General features: G+C 31.8%; 1 protein-coding gene across 1 annotated transcript; it reads left to right on the forward strand.

Annotated features, from left to right (window-relative positions):
* The first annotated feature begins 5,116 nt into the window (after positions 1-5,116).
* LOC126745875 (mucin-2-like) lies at positions 5,117-15,962 on the forward strand. Its single transcript, XM_050453905.1, has 2 exons — positions 5,117-5,265; positions 14,320-15,962. Exons 1-2 carry the CDS (start codon positions 5,263-5,265, stop codon positions 15,898-15,900), a joined length of 1,584 nt encoding a protein of 527 aa, XP_050309862.1. The 5' UTR covers positions 5,117-5,262; the 3' UTR covers positions 15,901-15,962.
* Positions 15,963-21,753: the final 5,791 nt, after the last annotated feature.

The raw sequence follows: 21,753 nt of genomic DNA on the forward strand, positions 1-21,753 counted from the left end.
TTAATACTAAAATTAATTCACTTACCAAATTCATTATTTCAGTGCATGAAATTAAGGAAAAAATCAGGTATCAAGTGCCTGAAATAAAAAAATTACCTGACTTGCCCAAATTATTGTTTCAGTACGTAAAATAATGAAAAAATCAAGTTTCAACTGCCTGAATGAATAAAGTCAGTGTACCTATTAAATGATTGACTTTACTCCCTGGAATTAGGGACAAAACCGAGTATCAACTGCCTGGAATAAAAAATCACTTAACTACCAAATTCATAGTTTCAGTGCATGAAATTGTGCGTATTTTAATGTATAACGATTGTATCTGTGGTGTATGTATGATGGAGATGTCACTAGGTTTTAGTTGTTACGTAAACCTCTAATGTAAATTTGCCTTGAAAAAGACGTAAATAAACGTCGAAACGTCGGCTAATTTCAAATCTTGAGGTTTGATTTCTGTCCTTAACCCGCTATACTTCACTTCTATAGTCAATAATTTGATAATTAAAATAATCATCTTATTCCAGGCAGTTGAAATTTAGTTATTTTTTCCTTAATTTGATGCACTAAATCCATGAATTTAGTCAATCCAGTAATTTTTTTATTCCAGGTAGTTGATACTTCATTTTCCTTTGATTTTATGCACTGAAATAGTGAATTTGGTAAATCAAATAATGTTCTTATTTCAGGCTATTAAAATTTGATTTTTCTTGCACTGAAACTATAAATTTGATAACTCATCCAATTTTTTTATTCCAGGCAGTTGACACTTCATTTTTCCCTTAATCCCATGCACTGAAACTATGAATTTGGCAAGCGAAGTAATTTTTTTATCCTAGGCAGTTGATACTTGTTTTTTTCTCTAACTCTAGGCAGTATAGTCAATAATTTGATAATTAAAATAATCATCTTATTCCAGGCAGTTGAAATTTAATTATTTTTGCCCTAATTTCATGCACTAAAATCATGAATTTGGTAAATCAAATAATTTTTTTATTCCAGGCAGTTGAAATTTGATTTTTTCATTAATTTGATGCACTAAATCCATGAATTTAGTCAATCCAGTAATTTTTTTATTCCATGTAGTTGATACTTCATTTTCTTTTGATTTTATGCACCGAAATAGTAAATTTTGGTAAATCAAATAATTTTTTTATTTCAGGCTATTAAAATTTGATTTTTCTTGCACTTAAACCATAAATTTGATAACTCATCTAATTTTTTTATTCCAGGCAGTTAATACTTCATTTTTCCCTGGATTTTATGCACTGAAAAATGAATTTGGTAAATCAAGTAATTTTCTTATTTCAGGCTATTAAAATTTAATTTTTCATGCATTGAAACCATGAATTTGGTAACTCGTCTAATATTCTTATTCCAGGCAATTAATACTAAAATTAATTCACTTACCAAATTCATTATTTCAGTGCATGAAATTAAGGGGAAAATCAGGTATCAAGTGCCTGAAATAAAAAAATTACCTGACTTGCCCAAATTATTGTTTCAGTACGTAAAATAATGAAAAAATCAAGTTTCAACTGCCTGAATGAATAAAGTTAGTGTACCTATTAAATTATTGACTTTACTCCCTGGAATTAGGGACAAAACCGAGTATCAACTGCCTGGAATAAAAAATCACTTAACTACCAAATTCATAGTTTCAGTGCATGAAATTAAGGGAGAAATCAAATTTTAATTGCCTGGAATATGAACATTATTTTACGTATCAAATTGTTGACTTTAATGCCTGGAATAAAAACGAATTTTAAATGTTCTTGACTTATGAAATATTTGTATTTTTTCCACTCCAGAATCCAAGGGATTTCTGATAACAGGTTTATGGAAACAACGTGGCCGTGCGTTAAAGATTTGAATTTCCTGAAAATTGATTCAGAAACCCCATGTACAGGTATAGAAGCAAGTAACACTCTTTAAAGCCTTTTCAGAAGAAAAACAATTTTTATATTAAAGCATCATGCCGTAAAATTAAAATGCCTGTCAAACTTCAAGGAAGGATCTAGATAGATGTTTATAGTTCATAGTCCTCAGTCTTTTTATTTTATGAACAGCTCTCTCAATTCATTCACGCTTACCTTCGCTTTCGCACCAGCAAACATCATTACCTTTAAGGATTAACTCACAACATTGATTTTAATCAGTAACAATTGAAAAAAGAACAATATCCAATTTACTTAATCAGATCTCTCATCAGCCAAACAACTTAACTTATTAAAAACGAGTTTTGGCAAATAAGACATGCGATCTTCTTGGAGTTCCTCAAGGCTATTAACTTGGAAGTAAAGCTGGAAGAACTGACAATACCAACCACCTAAGTGACATTTATTAGTACTCTGAATGAGATGCACCGTTTTAAGTTCCTAAGAGTATATGCTAAGCTCTGTCACAATGTGGAGTCTAGGATCACACCTAAGACTTTAATAGACGAAATCTTAGTTTTTATAAGTCGACGATAAGCTAATAATCATCAGCAAACAAAGTTAGCATGCAAAATGCTGGCTGGAGGTTCAGTTGAAGCTCTATTGAAGCATTTAAATGCTGTTTGTTGCCAAGGCGCATGTGATATATGAGACATAATTAAAAGCTTTAAACGATAGCAATATTTGCACAATTTATTTGAGCAAATGTCAAACATAGAATCACATTCATCACTGAGTTTCACAACATTTGTCAACTTCACCATTTCTGGAAATTGGCACCACTGGGAGCAATTTTCTGGAAAAGTATACGACAATATACAAAGGTTAATTAATTCTTCTTTAACGGATATTTGATTGGTTCCTTTATGTGTTATTTTAAATAAGAGCCTAAAGGTGGCTAAAATTGAATGTCAATGACAGTCAAGTCTGGGTTTTGCCACCCTCGTTAAGCAAGTGTACGTTGACCTTAGAAAAGCACGTTTTACTTAATTTATTTAATAGGAAATCTTACTGGGTATAGATCTTGCAGAAGGAAGAAGGTGAGGACGAAGGAGCAAAAGAAGAGGAAAAAGGACAAGACGAAGACAAGGCACTCAGACATTAAGTAAACTAACTGGGTTAAAAGTGGTATTAGGGTGTCTGGTCTATCTGTCTAAGCCTAAAAAAAGATTTTTTTGATTTTTCCCTTAATTTCATGCATTAAAATAATGAATTTGGAAAGTGAAGTATTTTTTTTTATTCCAGGCAGTTGATACTCGATTTTGTCCCTAATTGCAGGTAGTTAAGTCAATAGTTTAATAGATAAACTAATTTTATTATTCTAGGCAGTTGATACTTGATTTTTTTTCTAATTGCAGGCATTGAAACAATGAATTTGGTAAGTTAAGTAATTTTTATATTCTAGGCAGTTGATACTTGATTTTTTTCTTAATTTTACGCACTGAAACAATTATTTGGGTAAGTCAAGTAATTTTTTTTTATCCAGGCTGTTGAAATTTTATTTTTCTCGTAATTTTATGCATTGAGACAATACATTTAGTAATTAAAAAAAAATTTTTATTCCAGGCAGTTGATACTCGGTTTTGTCCCTAATTCCAGGCAATAAAGTCAATAAGTTAATATTTAAAATTATTTTATTATTCCAGGTAGTTAAAACATAATTTTTCCCTTCATTTCATGCACTAAAATATAAAATTTGTTAAGTTAGATAATTTTTTTTATTTCAGGCAGTAGAGGCTTGATTTTTTTCTTAATTTTATGCACTGAAACAATGAATTTGATATGTTAACTATTTTTTTTACTCCAGGCAGTCGACACTGGTTTTTTTCCTTAATTTGATGCACAGAGGCAATAGATTTGGAAAGTCAAGTAAGTTTCCTTCCTATTCTAGGCACTTGATACCTAATTTCTAACCTCAATTTAATATACTGAAATAATGATTTGAGTAAGTCAAATAATTTTTGTATTCCAGACAGTTGATTCTTTATTTTTCCCTTAATTTTATCTATTGAAACAATGAATTTGGTAAGGCAAGTAATTTTTTATTCCAGGCAATTGATACTTTATTTTTCTTAGATTTTTTGCACTGGAACAATGAATTTGGTGAGTCACGTAATTGTTTTATTTCAGATGTCTAATGAACCTATGATCTAAATTATGTAAAATCAAAAGAGTCATCGTTATCTAAAGCACATTATATTTAAAAATTATGCAAGTAATATAATAATTGATTTTCGATCCCTTTGGTTATCTATCAGCTGACTTGTTAGACATATCGATGCATAAATTCTAAGTGCATCACGAACGATCATTGCTTGTATCTTTTTAACATAACTGCCAAATAGCACAAATTCATTAAAGATAGAGTAGTTTAGCATTGGAGATTATCTTCAGTTGTTGTATAATTCTTCTAACTATAGTTACTGATAGAGAACGAATCCAATAATATACCAAGGCGTTCACACTTAATAATAACATTAAACGCGTGGACTACTTTTCCTTTTTACCAAGAAGTTTCAATGGACATACTTACCTACATGCGTTGACTGATTTACCTGATGGCAATTATAGAAACGACCAAAGTTGCTTTGAAAAGAAACCCCGATATATCACCAAGACTGTGCTGTGTGAATCAATAATTTCTATCGAATGTCCCGCGAGATCATCCGACTTATATCTCCGTGATTTCTTCGTTTAGACTAAATGCTGTTTTATGGATATAATTGTCCACAAATATCCGATAGTTGGGAGCTATAACTCGTCTGATGAGTAGACAGCAACCAATTCCATAGTTCTAGAGGCAGTTTCGCCTCTTTAAGATTTTTTAGAATTAATAAATGACTATAGTCTTATGAACTCTCTTTGACTCAAAGTGTGTGCAGGGCAGGACAAAGAATTCAAATTTTTTTAAAAAGTAATGTTTCATAAATTTGGTAATGTTATAAAATTAATTATCTTTACCTGGTGACACTTGCATATTAGATGCGCCGAGACATATTAATTAAAAATTATTACATAAAAATGTAATTGGAGGTTGTCAGAAAATAAATTTACTTACCGTTGTGACATTTTTAAACTGGAATTCGGCTTTTTATCCGTTAAACCCGTCTCGACTTTTGGGTGCCCATCAAAAAAAATCCTCTTTCTTGAGATATAATTTAGATTCCAAAAATATAATATAGATTGTTGATGACCCAAAGTTGATTGCCTTCGGTTTCCAACAAGGTATATATAAAATATTCATAGATAACACAAGGCATCATTTTCAGTCCTTCTGTCGGTTGAGAATCTTTAGTTTTTCTTTTGTGGATGTACGCGGAATGTCTATAATATGGTACGTATTAAGTAATGTGACCTTTCATTTTAATTAGCCTTTAAACTATGAATATTAACATTTATTTCAAATGGATACAGTTGCTTAATGTTTATAGTAATTTAAAAAATCTTTGACATGTTTATTTTGATGTTATTTTTATCAAATATTTGTTGTTGTTTCATATTTTGTTGCAGCAGTCTTGAATTAATTTTTGCTTAAATTCCACTATATTTTTAATTAACTTAGGGCCATATTGTGTGGAGAATTATATAGAGAAAAGAAACTCAATATTTTCTGAGTAAATTCAATTTTAAAAGAGATGGAATGGATTGTTTTTATCTCATAAGTGTGCTTGGGACCTCAAGAGCTACATTAGTCTTAATGTTTTTTTTTAAAAGGCAATCCTTTAATTACATCTTAATTAAAGCGGACCTATATTTGCTATATTTAAATAATTATCTCTTTTAAGGTATTTTAAACTTTATGCAATTTTTGTGATTGTCATTTTACAAATGCGAATTTATTCTCTGTAGAAGTGTTTGAACATAGAAGCATTTTGTGAAACAAATTCATAGTCAGCGTTAATTTTATCAGTAATATAAGGTGGCGCACTCACAAGAAGTTAACATGCAACATCTTCAGTCAGTTTAGTCACAAATTCCTACTGATTAATAATTTGAAACTTGTGACTATCAAAAATCATTTCCAGGCCGTAAAACTGGACTTTGACGCAGGTAAATCGGGAACGCAGCATATGTCGGTTGCGAAAATGCCTCTAATTTTAATTTTTTATTTTGGATAAACAAATAGATGCTTTAGTATCATTTTAAGCTAGCTCTATACCTATGTTTGATAATCTCAGTAAAGCGTGCGACCTAGTCAAAGAGTCTTATGTATTCCATTTTTGGATATAGGTCTCATGCATGTGTTTTCATTTTGGTTCTGTGCTTCCTTCATCCAAGTGAGTCTTCTTCTTTTTATCTCTTGGATACGATTTTCTCATCCTAGTGATAATACATGACCTAGGTATATATAGTTTGATACATTCTCTAATTTTTGGTTCCTCTTCTAGTTGCACCAACATTTTTCCTACTTCTTCCTTGTTTTCGGATATCAAAACTATATCATCAGCATACCTCAGTTAGTTTAATCTCTTGCCATTTATTGAGATCTCCTTGTCCTGCCAGTTTAGTTGCTTCAAAGCATCTTCTAGAAACAAAGTGAATAAGTTTATCTTAGGCCTTTTTGTACTTGCAATATGGTCCAATGTTTAACGCTATCAAAGGCCTTAATAAACTCTATATACGCAAGCCCAAGAGATGTTCAAATTGTAATCGATAGGTTTCTACACTAGGATCGTCATTTTCAAAATTTGTCCAGGGGGTTAAAATTTAAGTTTCAACTGCCTGGAAGTATTTTCTTAACTTCTTTCAAGAAGTTGAAGGCATTTCTAATTTTTCCAGACAGTTTAATTTATTCTTTAAGTTTTTCAGGCATTCTGTTAAAAACCAAAATAAATAGTGGGTGGCAATATAGTTGTGACAGGAAAAAGCAGAAAAAAAAATAGAAATTACTTCAACTGCCTGGAAAAGTATTAAAAATGCTTACTAAACTGCTTACAGACAGTTGATGCTTTAATTTTAGTCTCCGGGAGAAATTAAGAGATGCCTGGAAGAAATTTAAAAATCTCTTTTGAAAAAAATTAAGAAACTACTTCCGGGCAATTGTGTAAAGTAATTGAGAATTGCCTTATTTCAAGTGCCTGGAAGAAAATAAAAATGCCTATAACTGCTTGGAAACAATTAAAAAATTAATTTTAGCATTTCGGAGACAAATTGAGAATAGCCGGCCTGGAAAAAATAGAGATGCCTTCAACAGCTTCGAAAATTACTTCCAGGCAGTTAAGGCATTATTTTTTACCCTTCTGGAAAAGTTGAGAAATGCCTGGAAAAAAAAAAGGAAAAAATATTTGAAATGTCTGCAAAAAAATAGATATGCCTTCAACATCTTGGAAACTAAGAAACTACTTCCAGGCAATTGTGAAACTTCAATTTTAGCCTTTTAAAGTAATTGAGAATTGCCTTATTTCAAATGCCCGGAAGTAAATAAAAATGCCTTTAACTGCTTGGAAACAATTAAAAAACTACTTCCAGGCAGTTGAAATTTCAATTTAAGCCTTTTGGAGAAATTGAGAATAGTCTGCCTGGAAAAAATAAGAAATAATTTAAACTGCCTAAACAAAATTAAGAAAGTACTTCCAGGCAGTCGAGGCTTTGATTTTAGCCACCTTGTGAAATTGATAAATGTCTTAAAATGCCTGGAAAGGATTAAAAATAATTTCAGGTGCCTGAAAAAAAATTTAAAATCTCATCATCTGCTTCGAAAATTACTTCCAGGTAATTAAGACATTGTCTTTTACTCTTCTGGAAAAATTGAGAACTGCTTTAAAATGCCTGGAAAAAATAAACGTGTTTTGAACAGGTTGGAAAAACTAAAAAAACTACTTTGAGGCAATTGAAACTTAAATTTTAGCCTTTTGGAGTAATTGAGAATAGCCTGCGTTGAATGCCTAGAAAAGTTAGAAATAATTTCAATTGCCTTAAAAAAATTAAGAAAGTAGTTCCAGGCAGTCGAGGCTTTAATTTTAGCCACCTTGTGAAATTAAGACATATCTTAAAATGCTTGGAAAAAATTAGACATGCCTTCAACAGCTTGGAAAAAATGAATAAATTACTTCCGGGCAGTTGAAACTTCCATCTTAGTCCTTTGGAAGAATTGAGAATTACGTTTGAATGCCTAGAAAAAAATTAGAATTAATTTCAACTGCCTGGAAAAAATTAAAATTGCCTTCAATTGCTTTAAAAATTACTTCCAGGCAGTTAAGGCATTGTCTCTTACTCTTCTGGAAAAATGGAGAAATGTTTTAAAATGCCTGGAAAAAAAAATATTTTAAATGTCTGCAAAAAAATAGACGTGTCTTGACCAGGTTCGAAAAACCACTTTCAGGCAATTGAAACTTAAATTTTTGGCCTTTTGGAGAAAGGTCGAAACAGGTTAGAAATAATTTCAACTGCCTAAAAAAAATTCACAGAAAACACTTCCAGGCAGTCGAAACTTTAATTTTAGTCACCTTGTGAAATAAGTGTCTTAAAATGCCTAGAAAAAATTTAAAATGCCTTCATTTGCTTCGAAAATTACTTCCAGGCAGTTTAAGCATTTTCTTTTACTCTTCTGGAAAAATTAAGAAATGCCCTAAAATGCCTGGAAAAAAGGTAAAAAATATTTCAAATGTCTGGAAAAAATAGACGTGTCTTGAACAGGTTGGAAAAATAAAAAAAAATTACTTTCACGCAATTGAAACTTAAATCATAGTTTGTTAGAGAAATTAGGAATAGCCTGGAAAAGTTATAAATTATTTCAATTGCCTGGAAAAAAATTAGACATGCCTTCAACAGCTTGAAAAAAATTAATAAATTACTTCCGAGCATTTGAAATTTTCATCTTAGTCCTTTGAAAGAATTGAGAATCGCCTTTGAATGTCTAGAAAAAAATTAGAAATAATTTCAACTGCCTGGAAAAATTTAAAATGCCTTCAATTGCTTCGAAAATTACTTCCAGGCAGTTAAGGCATTGTCTTTTACTCTGCTGGAAAAATTGAGAAATGCCTTAAAATACCTGGAAAAAATAAACGTATTTTGAACAGGAAAACTAAAAAAACTACTTTGAGGCAATTGAAACTTAAATTTTAGCCTTTTGGAGAAATTGAGAAAAGCCTGCGTTGAATGCCTGGAAAAAGTTAGAAATAATTTCAATTGCCTGAAAAACATCAAGAAAGTACTTCCAGGCAGTCGAAACTTTAATTTTAGCCACCTTAAAAAAGTGAAAAACTTCTTAAAATGCATGGAAAAAATTAATAAGTTACTTGCAGACAGTTGAAATTTCAATCTTAGTCCTTTGGAAGAATTGAGAATCGCCTTTGAATGCCTAGAAAAAAATTAGAAATAATTTTAACTGCCTGGAAAAATTTTAAATGTCTTCAACTACTTCAAAAATTACTTTTAGGCAGTTAAGGCATTGTCTTTTACTCTGCTGGAAAAATTGAGAAATGCCTTAAAATACCTGGAAAAAGTAAACGTATTTTGAACAGGAAAACTAAAAAAACTACTTTGAGGCAATTGAAACTTAAATTTTAGCCTTTTGGAGAAATTCAGAAAAGCCTGCGTTGAATGCCTGGAAAAAGTTAGAAATAATTTCAATTGCCTGAAAAACATCAAGAAAGTACTTCCAGGCAGTCGAAACTTTAATTTTAGCCACCCTAAAAAATTGAAGAATTTCTTAAAATGCCTGGAAAAAATTAGACATGCCTTCAACAGCTTGGAAAAAATTAATAAACTACCTTCAGGCAATTGAAACTTCAATTTTAGTCTTTTGGAGAAATTGAAAACTGATTTTAAATGCCTAGAAAAAAATTAGAAATAATTTCAACTGCCTATAAAAAATTTAAAATGCCTTCATTTGCTTCGAAAATTACTTCCAGGCAGTTAAGGCATTGTCTTTTAATCTTCTGGAAAAATTGAGAAACGCCTTAAAATGCCTGGAAAAAATAAACGTGTTTTGAATAGGTTTGAGGCAATTGAAACTTACATTTTAGCCTTTTGGAGAAATTGAGAATAGCCTGCGTTGAATGCCTGGAAAAAGTTGGAAATAATTTCCAATTGTCTGAAAAACATCAAGAAAGTACTTCCAGGTAGTCGAAGCTTTAATTTTAGCCACCTTGTGAAATTAAGACATGTCTTAAAATGCTTGGAAAAAATTAGACATGCCTTCAACAGCTTAAAAAAAAAATAAATTACTTACAGGCAGTTGAAACTTTCATCTTAGTCCTTTGGAAGAATTGAGAATCGCCTTTGAATGCCTAGAAAAAAATTAGAAATAATTTCAACTGCCTGGAAAAATTTAAAATGCCTTCAATTGCTTCGAAAATTACTTTCAGGCAGTTAAGGCATTGTCTTTTACTCTGCTGGCAAAATTGAGAAATGCTTTAAAATGCCTGGAAAAAATAAACGTGTTTTGAACAGGTTTGAGGCAATTGAAACTTAAATCTTAGCCTTTTGGAGAAATTGAGAATAGCCTGCGTTGAATGCCTAAAAAAAGTTAAAAATAATTTAAATTGCCTGAAAAACATCAAGAAAGTACTTCCAGGCAGTCAAAACTTTAATTTTAGCCACCCTAAAAAATTAAAGAATTTCTTAAAATGCCTGGAAAAAATTAGACATGCCTTCAACAGCTTGGAAAAAATTAATAAACTACCTTCAGGCAGTTGAAACTTAAATTTTAGTCTTTTGGAGAAATTGAGAACTGATTTTGAATGCCTAGAAAAAAATTAGTAATAATTTCAACTGCCTATAAAAAATTTAAAATGCCTTCATTTGCTTCGAAAGTTACTTCCAGGCAGTTAATGCATTGTTTTTACTCTTCTGGAAAAATTAAAAAATACCCTAAAATGCCTGGAAAAAAGGTGAAACATATTTCAAATGTCTGCAAAAAAAATAGACGTGCCTTGAACAGGTTGGAAAACTTAAAAAACTACTTTCAGACAACTGAAAATTAAATTTTAGCCTTTTGGAGACATTGAGGATAGCCTGCGTTGAATGCCTGGAAAAAGTTAGAAATAATTTCAATTGCCTGAAAAAAATTAATAAATTACTTCCAGGCAGTTGAAACTTCAATCTTAGTCCTTTGGAAGAATTGAGAATTGCCTTTGAATGCCTAGAAAAAAATTAGAAATAATTTCAACTGCCTGGAAAAATTTTAAATGCCTTCAGCTGCTTCGAAAATTACTTCCAGGCAGTTAAGGCATTGTCTTTTACTCTGCTGGAAAAATTGAGAAATGCCTTAAAACACCTGAAAAAAGCTATAAAATATTTTAAATGTCTGAAAAAAAATATTTAAAAAATTTAAAAAACTACTTTCAGGCAATTAAAATTAAAATTTTAACCTTTTGGAGAAATTGGAATGGCCTGCGTTGAATGCTTGGAAAAAGTTAGAAATAATTTTAATTGCCTGAAAAACATCAAAAAAGTACTTCCAGGCAGTCGAAGCTTTAATTTTAGCCACCTTAAAAAATTGAAGAATTTCTTAAAATGCCTGGAAAAAATTAGACATGCCTTCAACAGCTTGGAAAAAATTAATAAATAACTTTCATGCAGTTGAACTTCCATCTTAGTCCTTTGGAAGAATTGAGAATTACCTTTGAATGCCTAGAAATAAAATAGACATAATTTCAACTGCCTGGAAAAAATTTAAATTGCCTTCAACTGCTTCGAAAATTACTTCCAGGCAGTTAAGGCATTGTCTTTTACTTTTCTGGAACAATTGAGAAATGCCTTAAAATGCCTGGAAAAAATAAACGTGTTTTGAACAGGTTTGAGGCAATTGAAACTTACATTTTAGCCTTTTGGAGAAATTGAGAATAGGCTGCGTTAAATGCCTGGAAAAAGTTAGAAATAATTTCAATTGCCTGAAAAACATCAAGAAAGTACTTCCAGTCAGTCGAGGCTTTAATTTTAGCCACCTTGTGAAATTGATTAATGTCTTAAAATGTCTGAAAAAATTAGACATGCCTTCAACAGCTTGGAAAAAATTAATAAATTACTTACAGGCAGTTGAAAGTTCAATCTTAGTCTTTTGGAGGAATTGAGGACTGCCTTTGAATGCCTAGAAAAAAAATAGAATTAATTTCAACTGCCTGGAAAAAATTTAAAATGCCTTCAACTGATTTAAAAATTACCTCCAGGCAGTTCAGGCATTGTCTTTTACTCTGCTGGCAAAATTGAGAAATGACCTAAAATGCCTGGAAAAAAGGTAAAAAATATTTCAAATATTAAAAAAAATAGACGTGTCCTGAACAGGTTGGAAAAACTACTTTCAGGCAATTGAAATTATTTTTTTTTAATTAAATTTTGGCCTCTTGCAAAAGTTATGAAATGCCTGGACAATCTCTTACCGAAATTGTAATTAAAAATGAAATTTCACCTTCAAGAAATGGCACTTCTAGAAAAATTCAACCCAACTAATCCAGTTAAGGTTAATCTAATTAATTAGTCATTTATGCAATTACTACTATAATTTTTCGAAAGAACACCTACAGAACTAAACCTGAGTTTGACAAAAGGGAATTTATTTGTAATAAAATATAAAATAAATGCTGAACAAAAATTAAAGCAAGATAAGAACTTTTAAAAGAAATAAGACTGAACTCACTTCAATTAATAACAATTTTAATTAGAAGTCTACGATAAACGCTATCAATAGCTTCGGTTAGATCTGTATAAGTGATATCTACCTGACCCCCCATTCTGTACTACAAAATCTGTTATCTCTTACATCAACTTAACGATGGTAGTAAGTGAAAATCATAAAGAAGCTTTTTTATTCCTACTTATCTCTGATATATTCATACCTATAAAGTTTGAGGTATTTGCTTCATTTTATTTAACTCTCTATAATCAGACCAGTCATAAATTTAAGTCCAAGTCATTGGTCTCAAGTACATATAAGGCCAAAGGATTACACGTGTTTGGCCTATACTAAGCGTGATAAGAGCTTTATAAAAAATTACGCTTCATGATTTAATTAATTAAAGTAGATACTATAAAATGTTTTGTTATCACCTATAATTTTCTTAAAAAGCATTTTTTTTCAGACAATTATTTTGTGCAAAAAAAACAATTTTCATTAAGCTTACCCTTAGCCCCCCACCCACCCCACACAACTTACCAGTAAGAAATCGTTTTGAAAAATCATTGTTTTCCAAAATAATATGCATGAATAACACCTGGTTTCATCGTTAATATCTAATCTAATAACACAGTTTGTTTATTTAAATTTATATATATATTAATAAATATTTAATAAAAAAAACAGTGCTATTAAATTGGATATTATGGGGGTGATTTTTCACAAGAATTTCTTATTGGGCAAATGTTTGAAGTGGGTGGGGGGGGGGGCAAGGGTTGTGTTGATGAAAAACAATGTTTTTGCATAAAGTATATATTCAATATTTAATTTAATGACACTGTTTATTTAAATTTGATATAATTTTTTATATAATTATTTGGTGTAAAAATAGCGTTATTAGATTGGATAATATGGACGAAAAACAGTGATTTTTCAGAAGAATTTCATCAAATATTTGAGACTAACTAGATATGTAAATCCCAAGTCAATTTTTTAAAATGCAAAAGTTTTCTCCCTTTTGTAAACAGAATCGTATACGATATACGTATTTTCTACAGTTTAATAAATTTACCATATACGGTTGATCAATATATCAAAACCATTGAATAGACTATAAGCTCTAATATTTTCAAAGCAATTAAAGTGTACTTTCCTGAATCCCAATTTTTGTAAATATTTTAAATACTGATGCATCAAAGGTGCGGCCAATTAATATATAACGATATTTCTATAATTATTAACTGAAGTAAAGGTTGGCACTCCAATAAAAATACATTTTGCATAATAAAAGTTACATAAATAATAAAGTACATAAAATAAAAATAAGTCTTCATAAAATCTATATGGGGAGTCTTATATGACTCGAATAAATTATTTTTAAATAGGTAAGTACCATATAACTGTTTTATAAAATGAGCAGCTTGTTGTAACTACTTCAAAACGAATATAATTATATTTTAACCTTATAGCTTTGCTATTACACTTAAGTATTAATAAATTATGATAATTTTGAACAGTTGGTTTATACACCTACAAAATAAACATTTTCACTCATATTATATAAATAGTAACTCCAATTAACCTTGACAGATGAACTTAATTAATGCAACTGATTTTAAACATATTTGACATTTAATTTCGGTCATATATTAAAATCAAAAATGTAACCTTTTCTTGAAAATTTTTATAATCCAGTCGTTTAAAATAAAACTGTTGTTCTTTTTTTCTAATTATGCAAATTTATTATATAAGCCTCATTAGGTTACTAACAAGAGGTCATCTCTTAGAAAAATGCAAATTTTGTATTTAATTAAGTCAATGTTTGTTTTTTAGGTCTACTTAAACATACTTCCACTCTTGGCTTGCTTAGTGCTATGCAGAGGAGAAGCCAAATATAGCGACCAAAGATTTGCCAGACAAATTAATTTTGGCAACGATGGGTATTCCTACAAACCCCCGCAGCCTCAAGGGTACAACTACCCTGTGCCATCAAATCCTTTAATAATTAAAAAAGTTTCCACTTTGCCACCTCCTACCACTACTCGTCTCCCTCCACCACCGCAACCTCAAGGGTACAATTACCCAAAACCGAGTAAGCCCTTTCCACCAGTAGTAATCCCACAACCCCAGGCGCCTATTCCCAAGAAAGTGTTCATACCAAAGCAAACAGTGCCTTTGACCACTAAAGCACCTGCAACTCCGGGTTACGTATACCCCAAACCCACTCCACCACCAACCCAAGGTTACACATATCCTAAACCTACTACAAAACCACCTCAAGTAGGTTACCAGTACCCTAAACCACCAAAGCCTCTTGTATACGTAGCTAAGCCTTCTACTACGACTAAAAGACCAACCCCACCTTCAACCACCAGATTACCAGCTACATATTTGCCTCCTGTGATTTTTAAGGAAGTTACTACTACAACCACACGTAGGCCCACTACAACCACTACAACTCGCAGGCCCACTACAACCACTACAACACGCAGACCAACCACTACACCCAAGCAAATAGGGTATCAATACCCAGTTCCTAAGACCCCATTACCTTATCCTTCCAAACCTGAAATAGTGGTATACAAACCTTCCACAACAACAAAGAGGCCTAGCCCACCTTCGACCACTAGGCCACCAGCAACCTATTTGCCCCCCATAGTTATTAAAGTTCCTTCGACCACACCTAAGCCCATAACAACCACTACCCGTAGGCCAACCACTACTACACCAAGACCTACTACGAAAATCGTCTACACCAAACCACCTGCAACCTATTTACCTCCACAAACTACAAAAAAAGTCATTTACACCACCACTCCTCGAGCCCCAACTTTTAAAGTGTATTCACCACCTCCACCCACCTATTTGCCACCCAAGACAACTAAAACCACAACTACCCCACGGCCAACAGTTAAAATCATTACAAAACCGCCTCCAACCTACCTGCCTCCCGTGCCCAAGATTGTTACGACTACAACAACTAAAAGACCGACTACTACCACCCCAAGGCCCACAACCACTACGAAAAGGCCGACAACTACAACCAGGCCGCCAGCAACCTATTTGCCTCCAGTCAAGGTCACCACCACAAGAAGACCCGTCACCACCACCACAAGACCACCCACAACGAGGGTGTATACTCCACCACCAACTTACTTGCCCCCTATTGTAACCAAGAAGATACCACCACCACCACCGCCACCAACGACAACCAGAGCAACTAGGCCCCCAGTGAGTTATTTGCCTCCGGTGACCACCACTACAAGCAAACCGCCAACGCCACCAAAGGTTTACACCACTGTGAAATACGTGCCGCCTACGACCCCGAAGACCGTTTACTCCACACCTGGAAAGAAGTATTTGCCTCCAAGTAACCAGTATAGTTTCCCACAAAGTGTCATCATCGCCAATTAGGATCGTTTTGAATCTGTGTTTTTTTTTTATTAATAAAGATTTGTTGATGTATATTAAGTAAATGGTGGTTTTATTTGATCAAGAAGTAGAGTAAGGAATATGGAAATTCAGAGATTGGAGTCAATGGTCTCAAATTATGTTTATTTTTTAAATAGATTTCATTGCCTCACTTACTTTGGTAGTATCTCCTCTCGATTGGCTAAATTTTTTAAAAACTTTAATTTACCGATATCGTTCAAAACTTCCAACACATTATTTAAAAAGCTCGTAAACATTAAAGATAAAAGAGAACCCTTAATCAAATCGGGAGTTTACTAACTTAACTGCGGAGACTGTAATGCCGTTTACATTGGTCAGTCTGGAAGGAAAATAAAAACGAGAGTGCAGGAACACTTAAGAGAATATAATAAACACAAAAATACCGAAATCACCGAGACTAAATCGGCTTTTGTAAGTCATTTATTGTCCTCAAAACAATTTCCTTCCATCCCGGAAAATGTAAAAATCCTTTATGAGTGCCCCAAGGGAAAGAAGCTTGACTTATTAGAGAAGATGGAGATCACAAGGGCAAAAAGGAGTCCTGTACTGTCTTGTGTGAATGATGTTTTTACCTTTGAACCGCATTTAATTTTTAACAATATTTATCACGACCTGGATAGCAGGTAAGTTTAGCGCTTGCCTACGAAGCCGATGGTCGCTGGCTCATTTCTTGACCAAGACATATTTCATTTTTTATTTTATTTTTTGCTTTATTTCCGTTCTCCCGTTCAACTTAACCTCATTCTGCTTGTTTTGTTTACTTTTATTTTATTTAGTTTTGACACCGGATTTAATGTGAACGACAGCATTATTTTTTATGTATTTATTTTTGTTTTAACTTAAATGTTTGTGGTGTTAATCCAATAACTTTACCGATAAGTGATATCTCAATATTGTAATTTGTGTCTATGCATTGTTGTTTTTATACTAGGGTTGCTTTCTATTTTCTTTTAGATCTGACGATGCCTTAGGGCGATCGTTTTTTAAAAAATATACATAATTTAAGACCATTGACTTTGTGTCCCTCCAATCTCTGAATTTTTATTATTAAGAGGTCTCTTTGAGAAAAATTGACTACTTTTTTGAATTTAAGGAATATAGAAACTACAGCAGAGGGAATAGTCGAGAATATAATACGAGCGAATACGAAAAAATTGTTTAAGTCCAAGGATGAATGGTGTTGTGACCAATGTAATTAAAATAAGGCCAGTCGAAGCAATCAACCAATTTTACACTCAACGATGTGATTCAAAACTGGAAAATTTGATCATAAGTACAACAATGAGTTAAGAGGTTAAGGATCAAGTAAACAAGGAAGAACAAAGGTCTCTTAGTATCAGTCTTGTTATACAAGGTATGCCATAAAGGAAACATGAGAATCTAAAGATGATAATCGAAAAAGTTGCTGAACATATTCATGTACATTTGACTAGTGGTTGGGCGGCGTCGACAATGTCATGTCAACAATTCAATTGTCGACGCGTCGACTATGTCATGATGTCAACTTTATAGATGACATCATGAATGTCAACAATGTCGTCAATGTCAACAATTAGGTATCATTAAAATAAAAAAATACAAAAATTTATAATATATCATATATTATACCTATTAAAAATTAATATAAATTTAATTTAGAATTTTAGTCATCTTTCTCATCATAGTCATCATCATCAGGGTTAAGTAACTCAATATTTTGTATTGTGTTTTTAGTATTAAGGGTAAAGGTATAATAAAGATGCACTAACATTTTCGAATGGTTAAAAGATAATCTGTTTCTAAGAGGTGTTTGTACGTGTCCCCAATTTAAAAATAAGCGCTCAATTTGAGCAGAAGATGCCGGAATTTTAAGCAACTTAAGAGCCAAGGAGCCCAAGACTGGGCACTCCATCATAGCCATTCTCCAAAATACTAACGGCTTCGTTACGTTCTTCTTGTAAAGAATTTCGAATATACCTACAAAAAAGTTTATAAGTATTTATTTTATAAAAGTTATGGATATTCATTTACCTGATCTGATATTAAAAGAATCCCATTCCTCTATTCCCTTGTTGTTGAGATGTTTAAAAAGAAAAGAATTTATTTTTCCAGTGTGAGACGAGGATAATTTTGAATTGTCATATGTTGGATGAAAAAGTATGCTGTCAATGCATAAACGTTTAATGCCATTTCTTGTCTGCTTTTTAGTTTTTCTGCAAAAGGTTCTGGTACCTCCAATGCGAGCCAAAGATTCACAGCATCTGCCAACGAAGTATCCCCGCTCTGACAGCTATTAATAAGATTACAAATTGGATTTTGTATATCTAAATTTCTTTGGACGTCATCAGCAAAGTCGTCATTAAATATTAATTCAGTAACTTTCGGCTTAATTTTTTTTCTTGTAGCTGCTATAATTTTTTTCATGTAATCTAAATTTTCCAAAAAACTCTTAAACGCATTACGATATGAACACCAACGCGTCTCTACAGGAAGTTTAATTCTTCGACCTCCTTCATCTAAAATCATTTTTTCGAAGTCAGATTGCTTGAACTCTTTAAGCACAAGAACAACATTTTCCAGCAATTTCTTGTCCAATATATCCTTTGCTAAAAGATTGCCTGTGTGACTGTTACAAGTACTGTGCCACAAACAATGTTTTAAGAGAGATCCCATTTTAACCATTGCACTAGCGTTATCAGAAACTACAGCGTACACATCAACATTATATTTTTCTTTAGCAATTTCTCTAGATTGTATAATTATCTCAGCAAGTTTCTCTGCAGTCTCTGATTCAGTCGTTAAATCCCAGGCATCAATAAAACCACTCTCTCCATCGGTCGAGTGTAACATTGTTACAACGGTCTTGGTGTTAGATGAATTTTTCCATGGCTAGATGAATTTTTCCAACCATCGCACAAAATGACCGAATCTGATTTAACCTCTTTGCGAGCACTATCAAGGCACTCTTTATAACATGTCTGCAATAGTGTTGTACTGAGTTTTTTACGGCCAGGTATGTGATCAACATACGCAGGACGAATTGTCCTAATGAAGTTTTTGAATAAAGGTGATTCAACTACCCTAAAGGGTAGATTACATCCAAATATAAATTTAGCCAATGCTAGATCTATTTTTTCATCTTCGTTTTCTCTTAAAATATCTATATATTCCGTTATTTTTCTTGATTGTTTGAGTTGTCTTTTTTTTCCAGATGGAGGATTAGTAGGATCTAAATTTATTGCATCGTTAACAGATAAAGTTGATGAAGATTCTACATCAGAATCAGCTAGTTTGCTTTTTTTATTAGACATTACCAGTGTCGTTAACAAATTTCTTTTTGGGGGCTTTCAAATTATCCCCAAGTCATCTTCATTTGTTTTTTTTTTGCAAAATTTGTATTATTTTTAGAGTTAGGGAAACTTTCTTCGGTTACATCAGGAGCCGCGACTTCTTCTGTATTATTGGTACTATGTGAATCCGTTGAACCAACTGGAACAAGCGATCCATCTTCCGACACTAAGTAAGCCTCAACTTGAATACATTGACCATTTTTTGAATGTGCGCTCTAAATAAAATAAAAAATAGTAAATTTATGTAAGTGTGCAGGAAGGAATTCTTAAATAGAATCAATTCGATATCAAAAATGCGATATTATATTATTTATGCAATATATAAAACTTTTGAATTTTGTGTGTAATTAATTTATCAAAATATATTAATATAAGAACTGTCCCATTTTAAATAAATAAAAATTCATTGGTCACTGTTCTTGATTTTAATGTTTTTGTGAATTTAATTTTGTATAATAGTCATTGTTTATTACCATAGTCATATTCTTTAAATTTTTTCCACGTAAGAATTCCACCCTGTGTATGATTATTTATTAGTAAACTTACTGTACCACTACTTTCAGGTACAACAGGAAAATTTAAAGTGCATGATCTCTAAAAAAGTCTCATTATACTATAGAGAATTGCCAAGTTTGTATACAGGATTGGTCAATTTCTATTTTGAGTACCCATATATCCATGCATTGACATGCAACAGAAGATCATAGGCTATTATATGTAAATGCTATGTATATTCATAATATCCTGACGTATATACATACAATGTCTATTTTTAATGCTCTGTTTATTTTAGGGACATGAACTAAATATACATTTGTCACACACTAGGTAATACATGGAATATATAATTAGTATGTACAGTGTATAACCTGAATATACTAGATATTTATTTTTTGATTAAAACGATTTTAACTTTTCAAGTGAGTCACATTTAACCAATACAATATTATTAAGTGATAATAAAAGAAGGTGCAATTTCTCAAAAAAAAAACAAGTTTAATTATCCAGGTAAAATCCCTGAAATAAAATAGCAACTAGTACAATTTTTTTTCAATTATCCAAGGGTTATATGCTATTAATGTCTCATAATCATCTGTTACATTCTATGTATCTGTTACATGTATCTTTATAGAATATACAAATATTTATAAGGTATATAGATACCATATATGCATAATTTCCTGGGTAACAAAATGACGTCTTGCATACGTAATTTTTCGTACTTTCTGGTCTATATGACGAATCATTTTGACGTCCTTACTGTCTTAAAGTAGGTAAGGTACAAATGTCACATCCAAAATGAAGTCTTAAATGAAGGCTAAAAGAAGTCTTAAACAGAATTGAAACAGGCTTCTGGAAGACGTTAAATATTTACTTAGGACGACGTTTAAAGATTATTTTAGGTCATTTGAATTGACCGAAAATAGTATTAGGAACTTGAAGGTCTTAAAATAGTTATTATAGATATTCGTTGGCCAAGGAAACCCTAAATAAGGAGGAAGGAGAACAGGAGGAAACATTCGGAACAAAAATACTGACAACTTTTAATTTTAATAAATGGAAATTTTTTTTATCTATAAACAAGATTAGATCAAGATGTAAACGCTGTATAAAATAAAACCTTTTTGTATATAAACAGTATATTTCGGGCGGCTACTTGTTGTTGTGTTGATGTTCTAACACAACAACAAGTAGTTTTTCACATACACTTATATAACAAATATATAAAATTATATATTGTTCTTAAGGCATTCTGATAGAAATTAATGATTCTATTGCTTAACTTAAAATTAAATCAACCAAACGGAGTTTGGAGAGTGTGAAGATAGACTGCAACTGCAAAAGGCCATAAAAAAAAGTTTTATTGCACAATATGGCCGTCCAGTTTGTCCATGAATCCATGGCAGAAGCAAGTAAAATAGCTATAAAAAAGATTAATTCTTGTCTATACTTAAACACTTAAAATATGAAATAATATTCCTGATCTAATCCAATTTGACCAACACCTAAAACGTGAAACAAACACCGAACACAAAAAGAAACACAACACCTGAACACCAAACAATTGCAAAACCGGATTGCCATTAATTCCGGTATAGATATTAGCAGGCGACGGTAATGTTCACAAAATATATACATATATTTCTTATACTTGAACATAAAAAAATAATGTTAATATCAATGTGTAATATATTATATAAATAGAATATACACGATATTTTTTGCATTTTCTGGACTTTATATGTAGGTATATACAGTGGATATCGCATATGGGGGAAGGAGAACAACAATGCTTCCCGATTTCCAGAGTCCCTCTCGTTTCTATACGTTCAAATTGAGTCCAACTTAAAGACTCACTGTTGGTGAGAGTCAGTGTGAAGTTTTTGTATTTAGATGGGGAAACGCGTAACCTTTTAATAGACGCTTGATTTGTGAGACTTTGAGTATACTTTCTTTTCCTTTGGTCATATATCTAAGTCTCTTT

Source organism: Anthonomus grandis, chromosome 16 (genome assembly GCF_022605725.1).
Source record: "Anthonomus grandis grandis chromosome 16, icAntGran1.3, whole genome shotgun sequence".
Classification (NCBI taxonomy): Eukaryota; Metazoa; Arthropoda; class Insecta; order Coleoptera; family Curculionidae; genus Anthonomus; species Anthonomus grandis.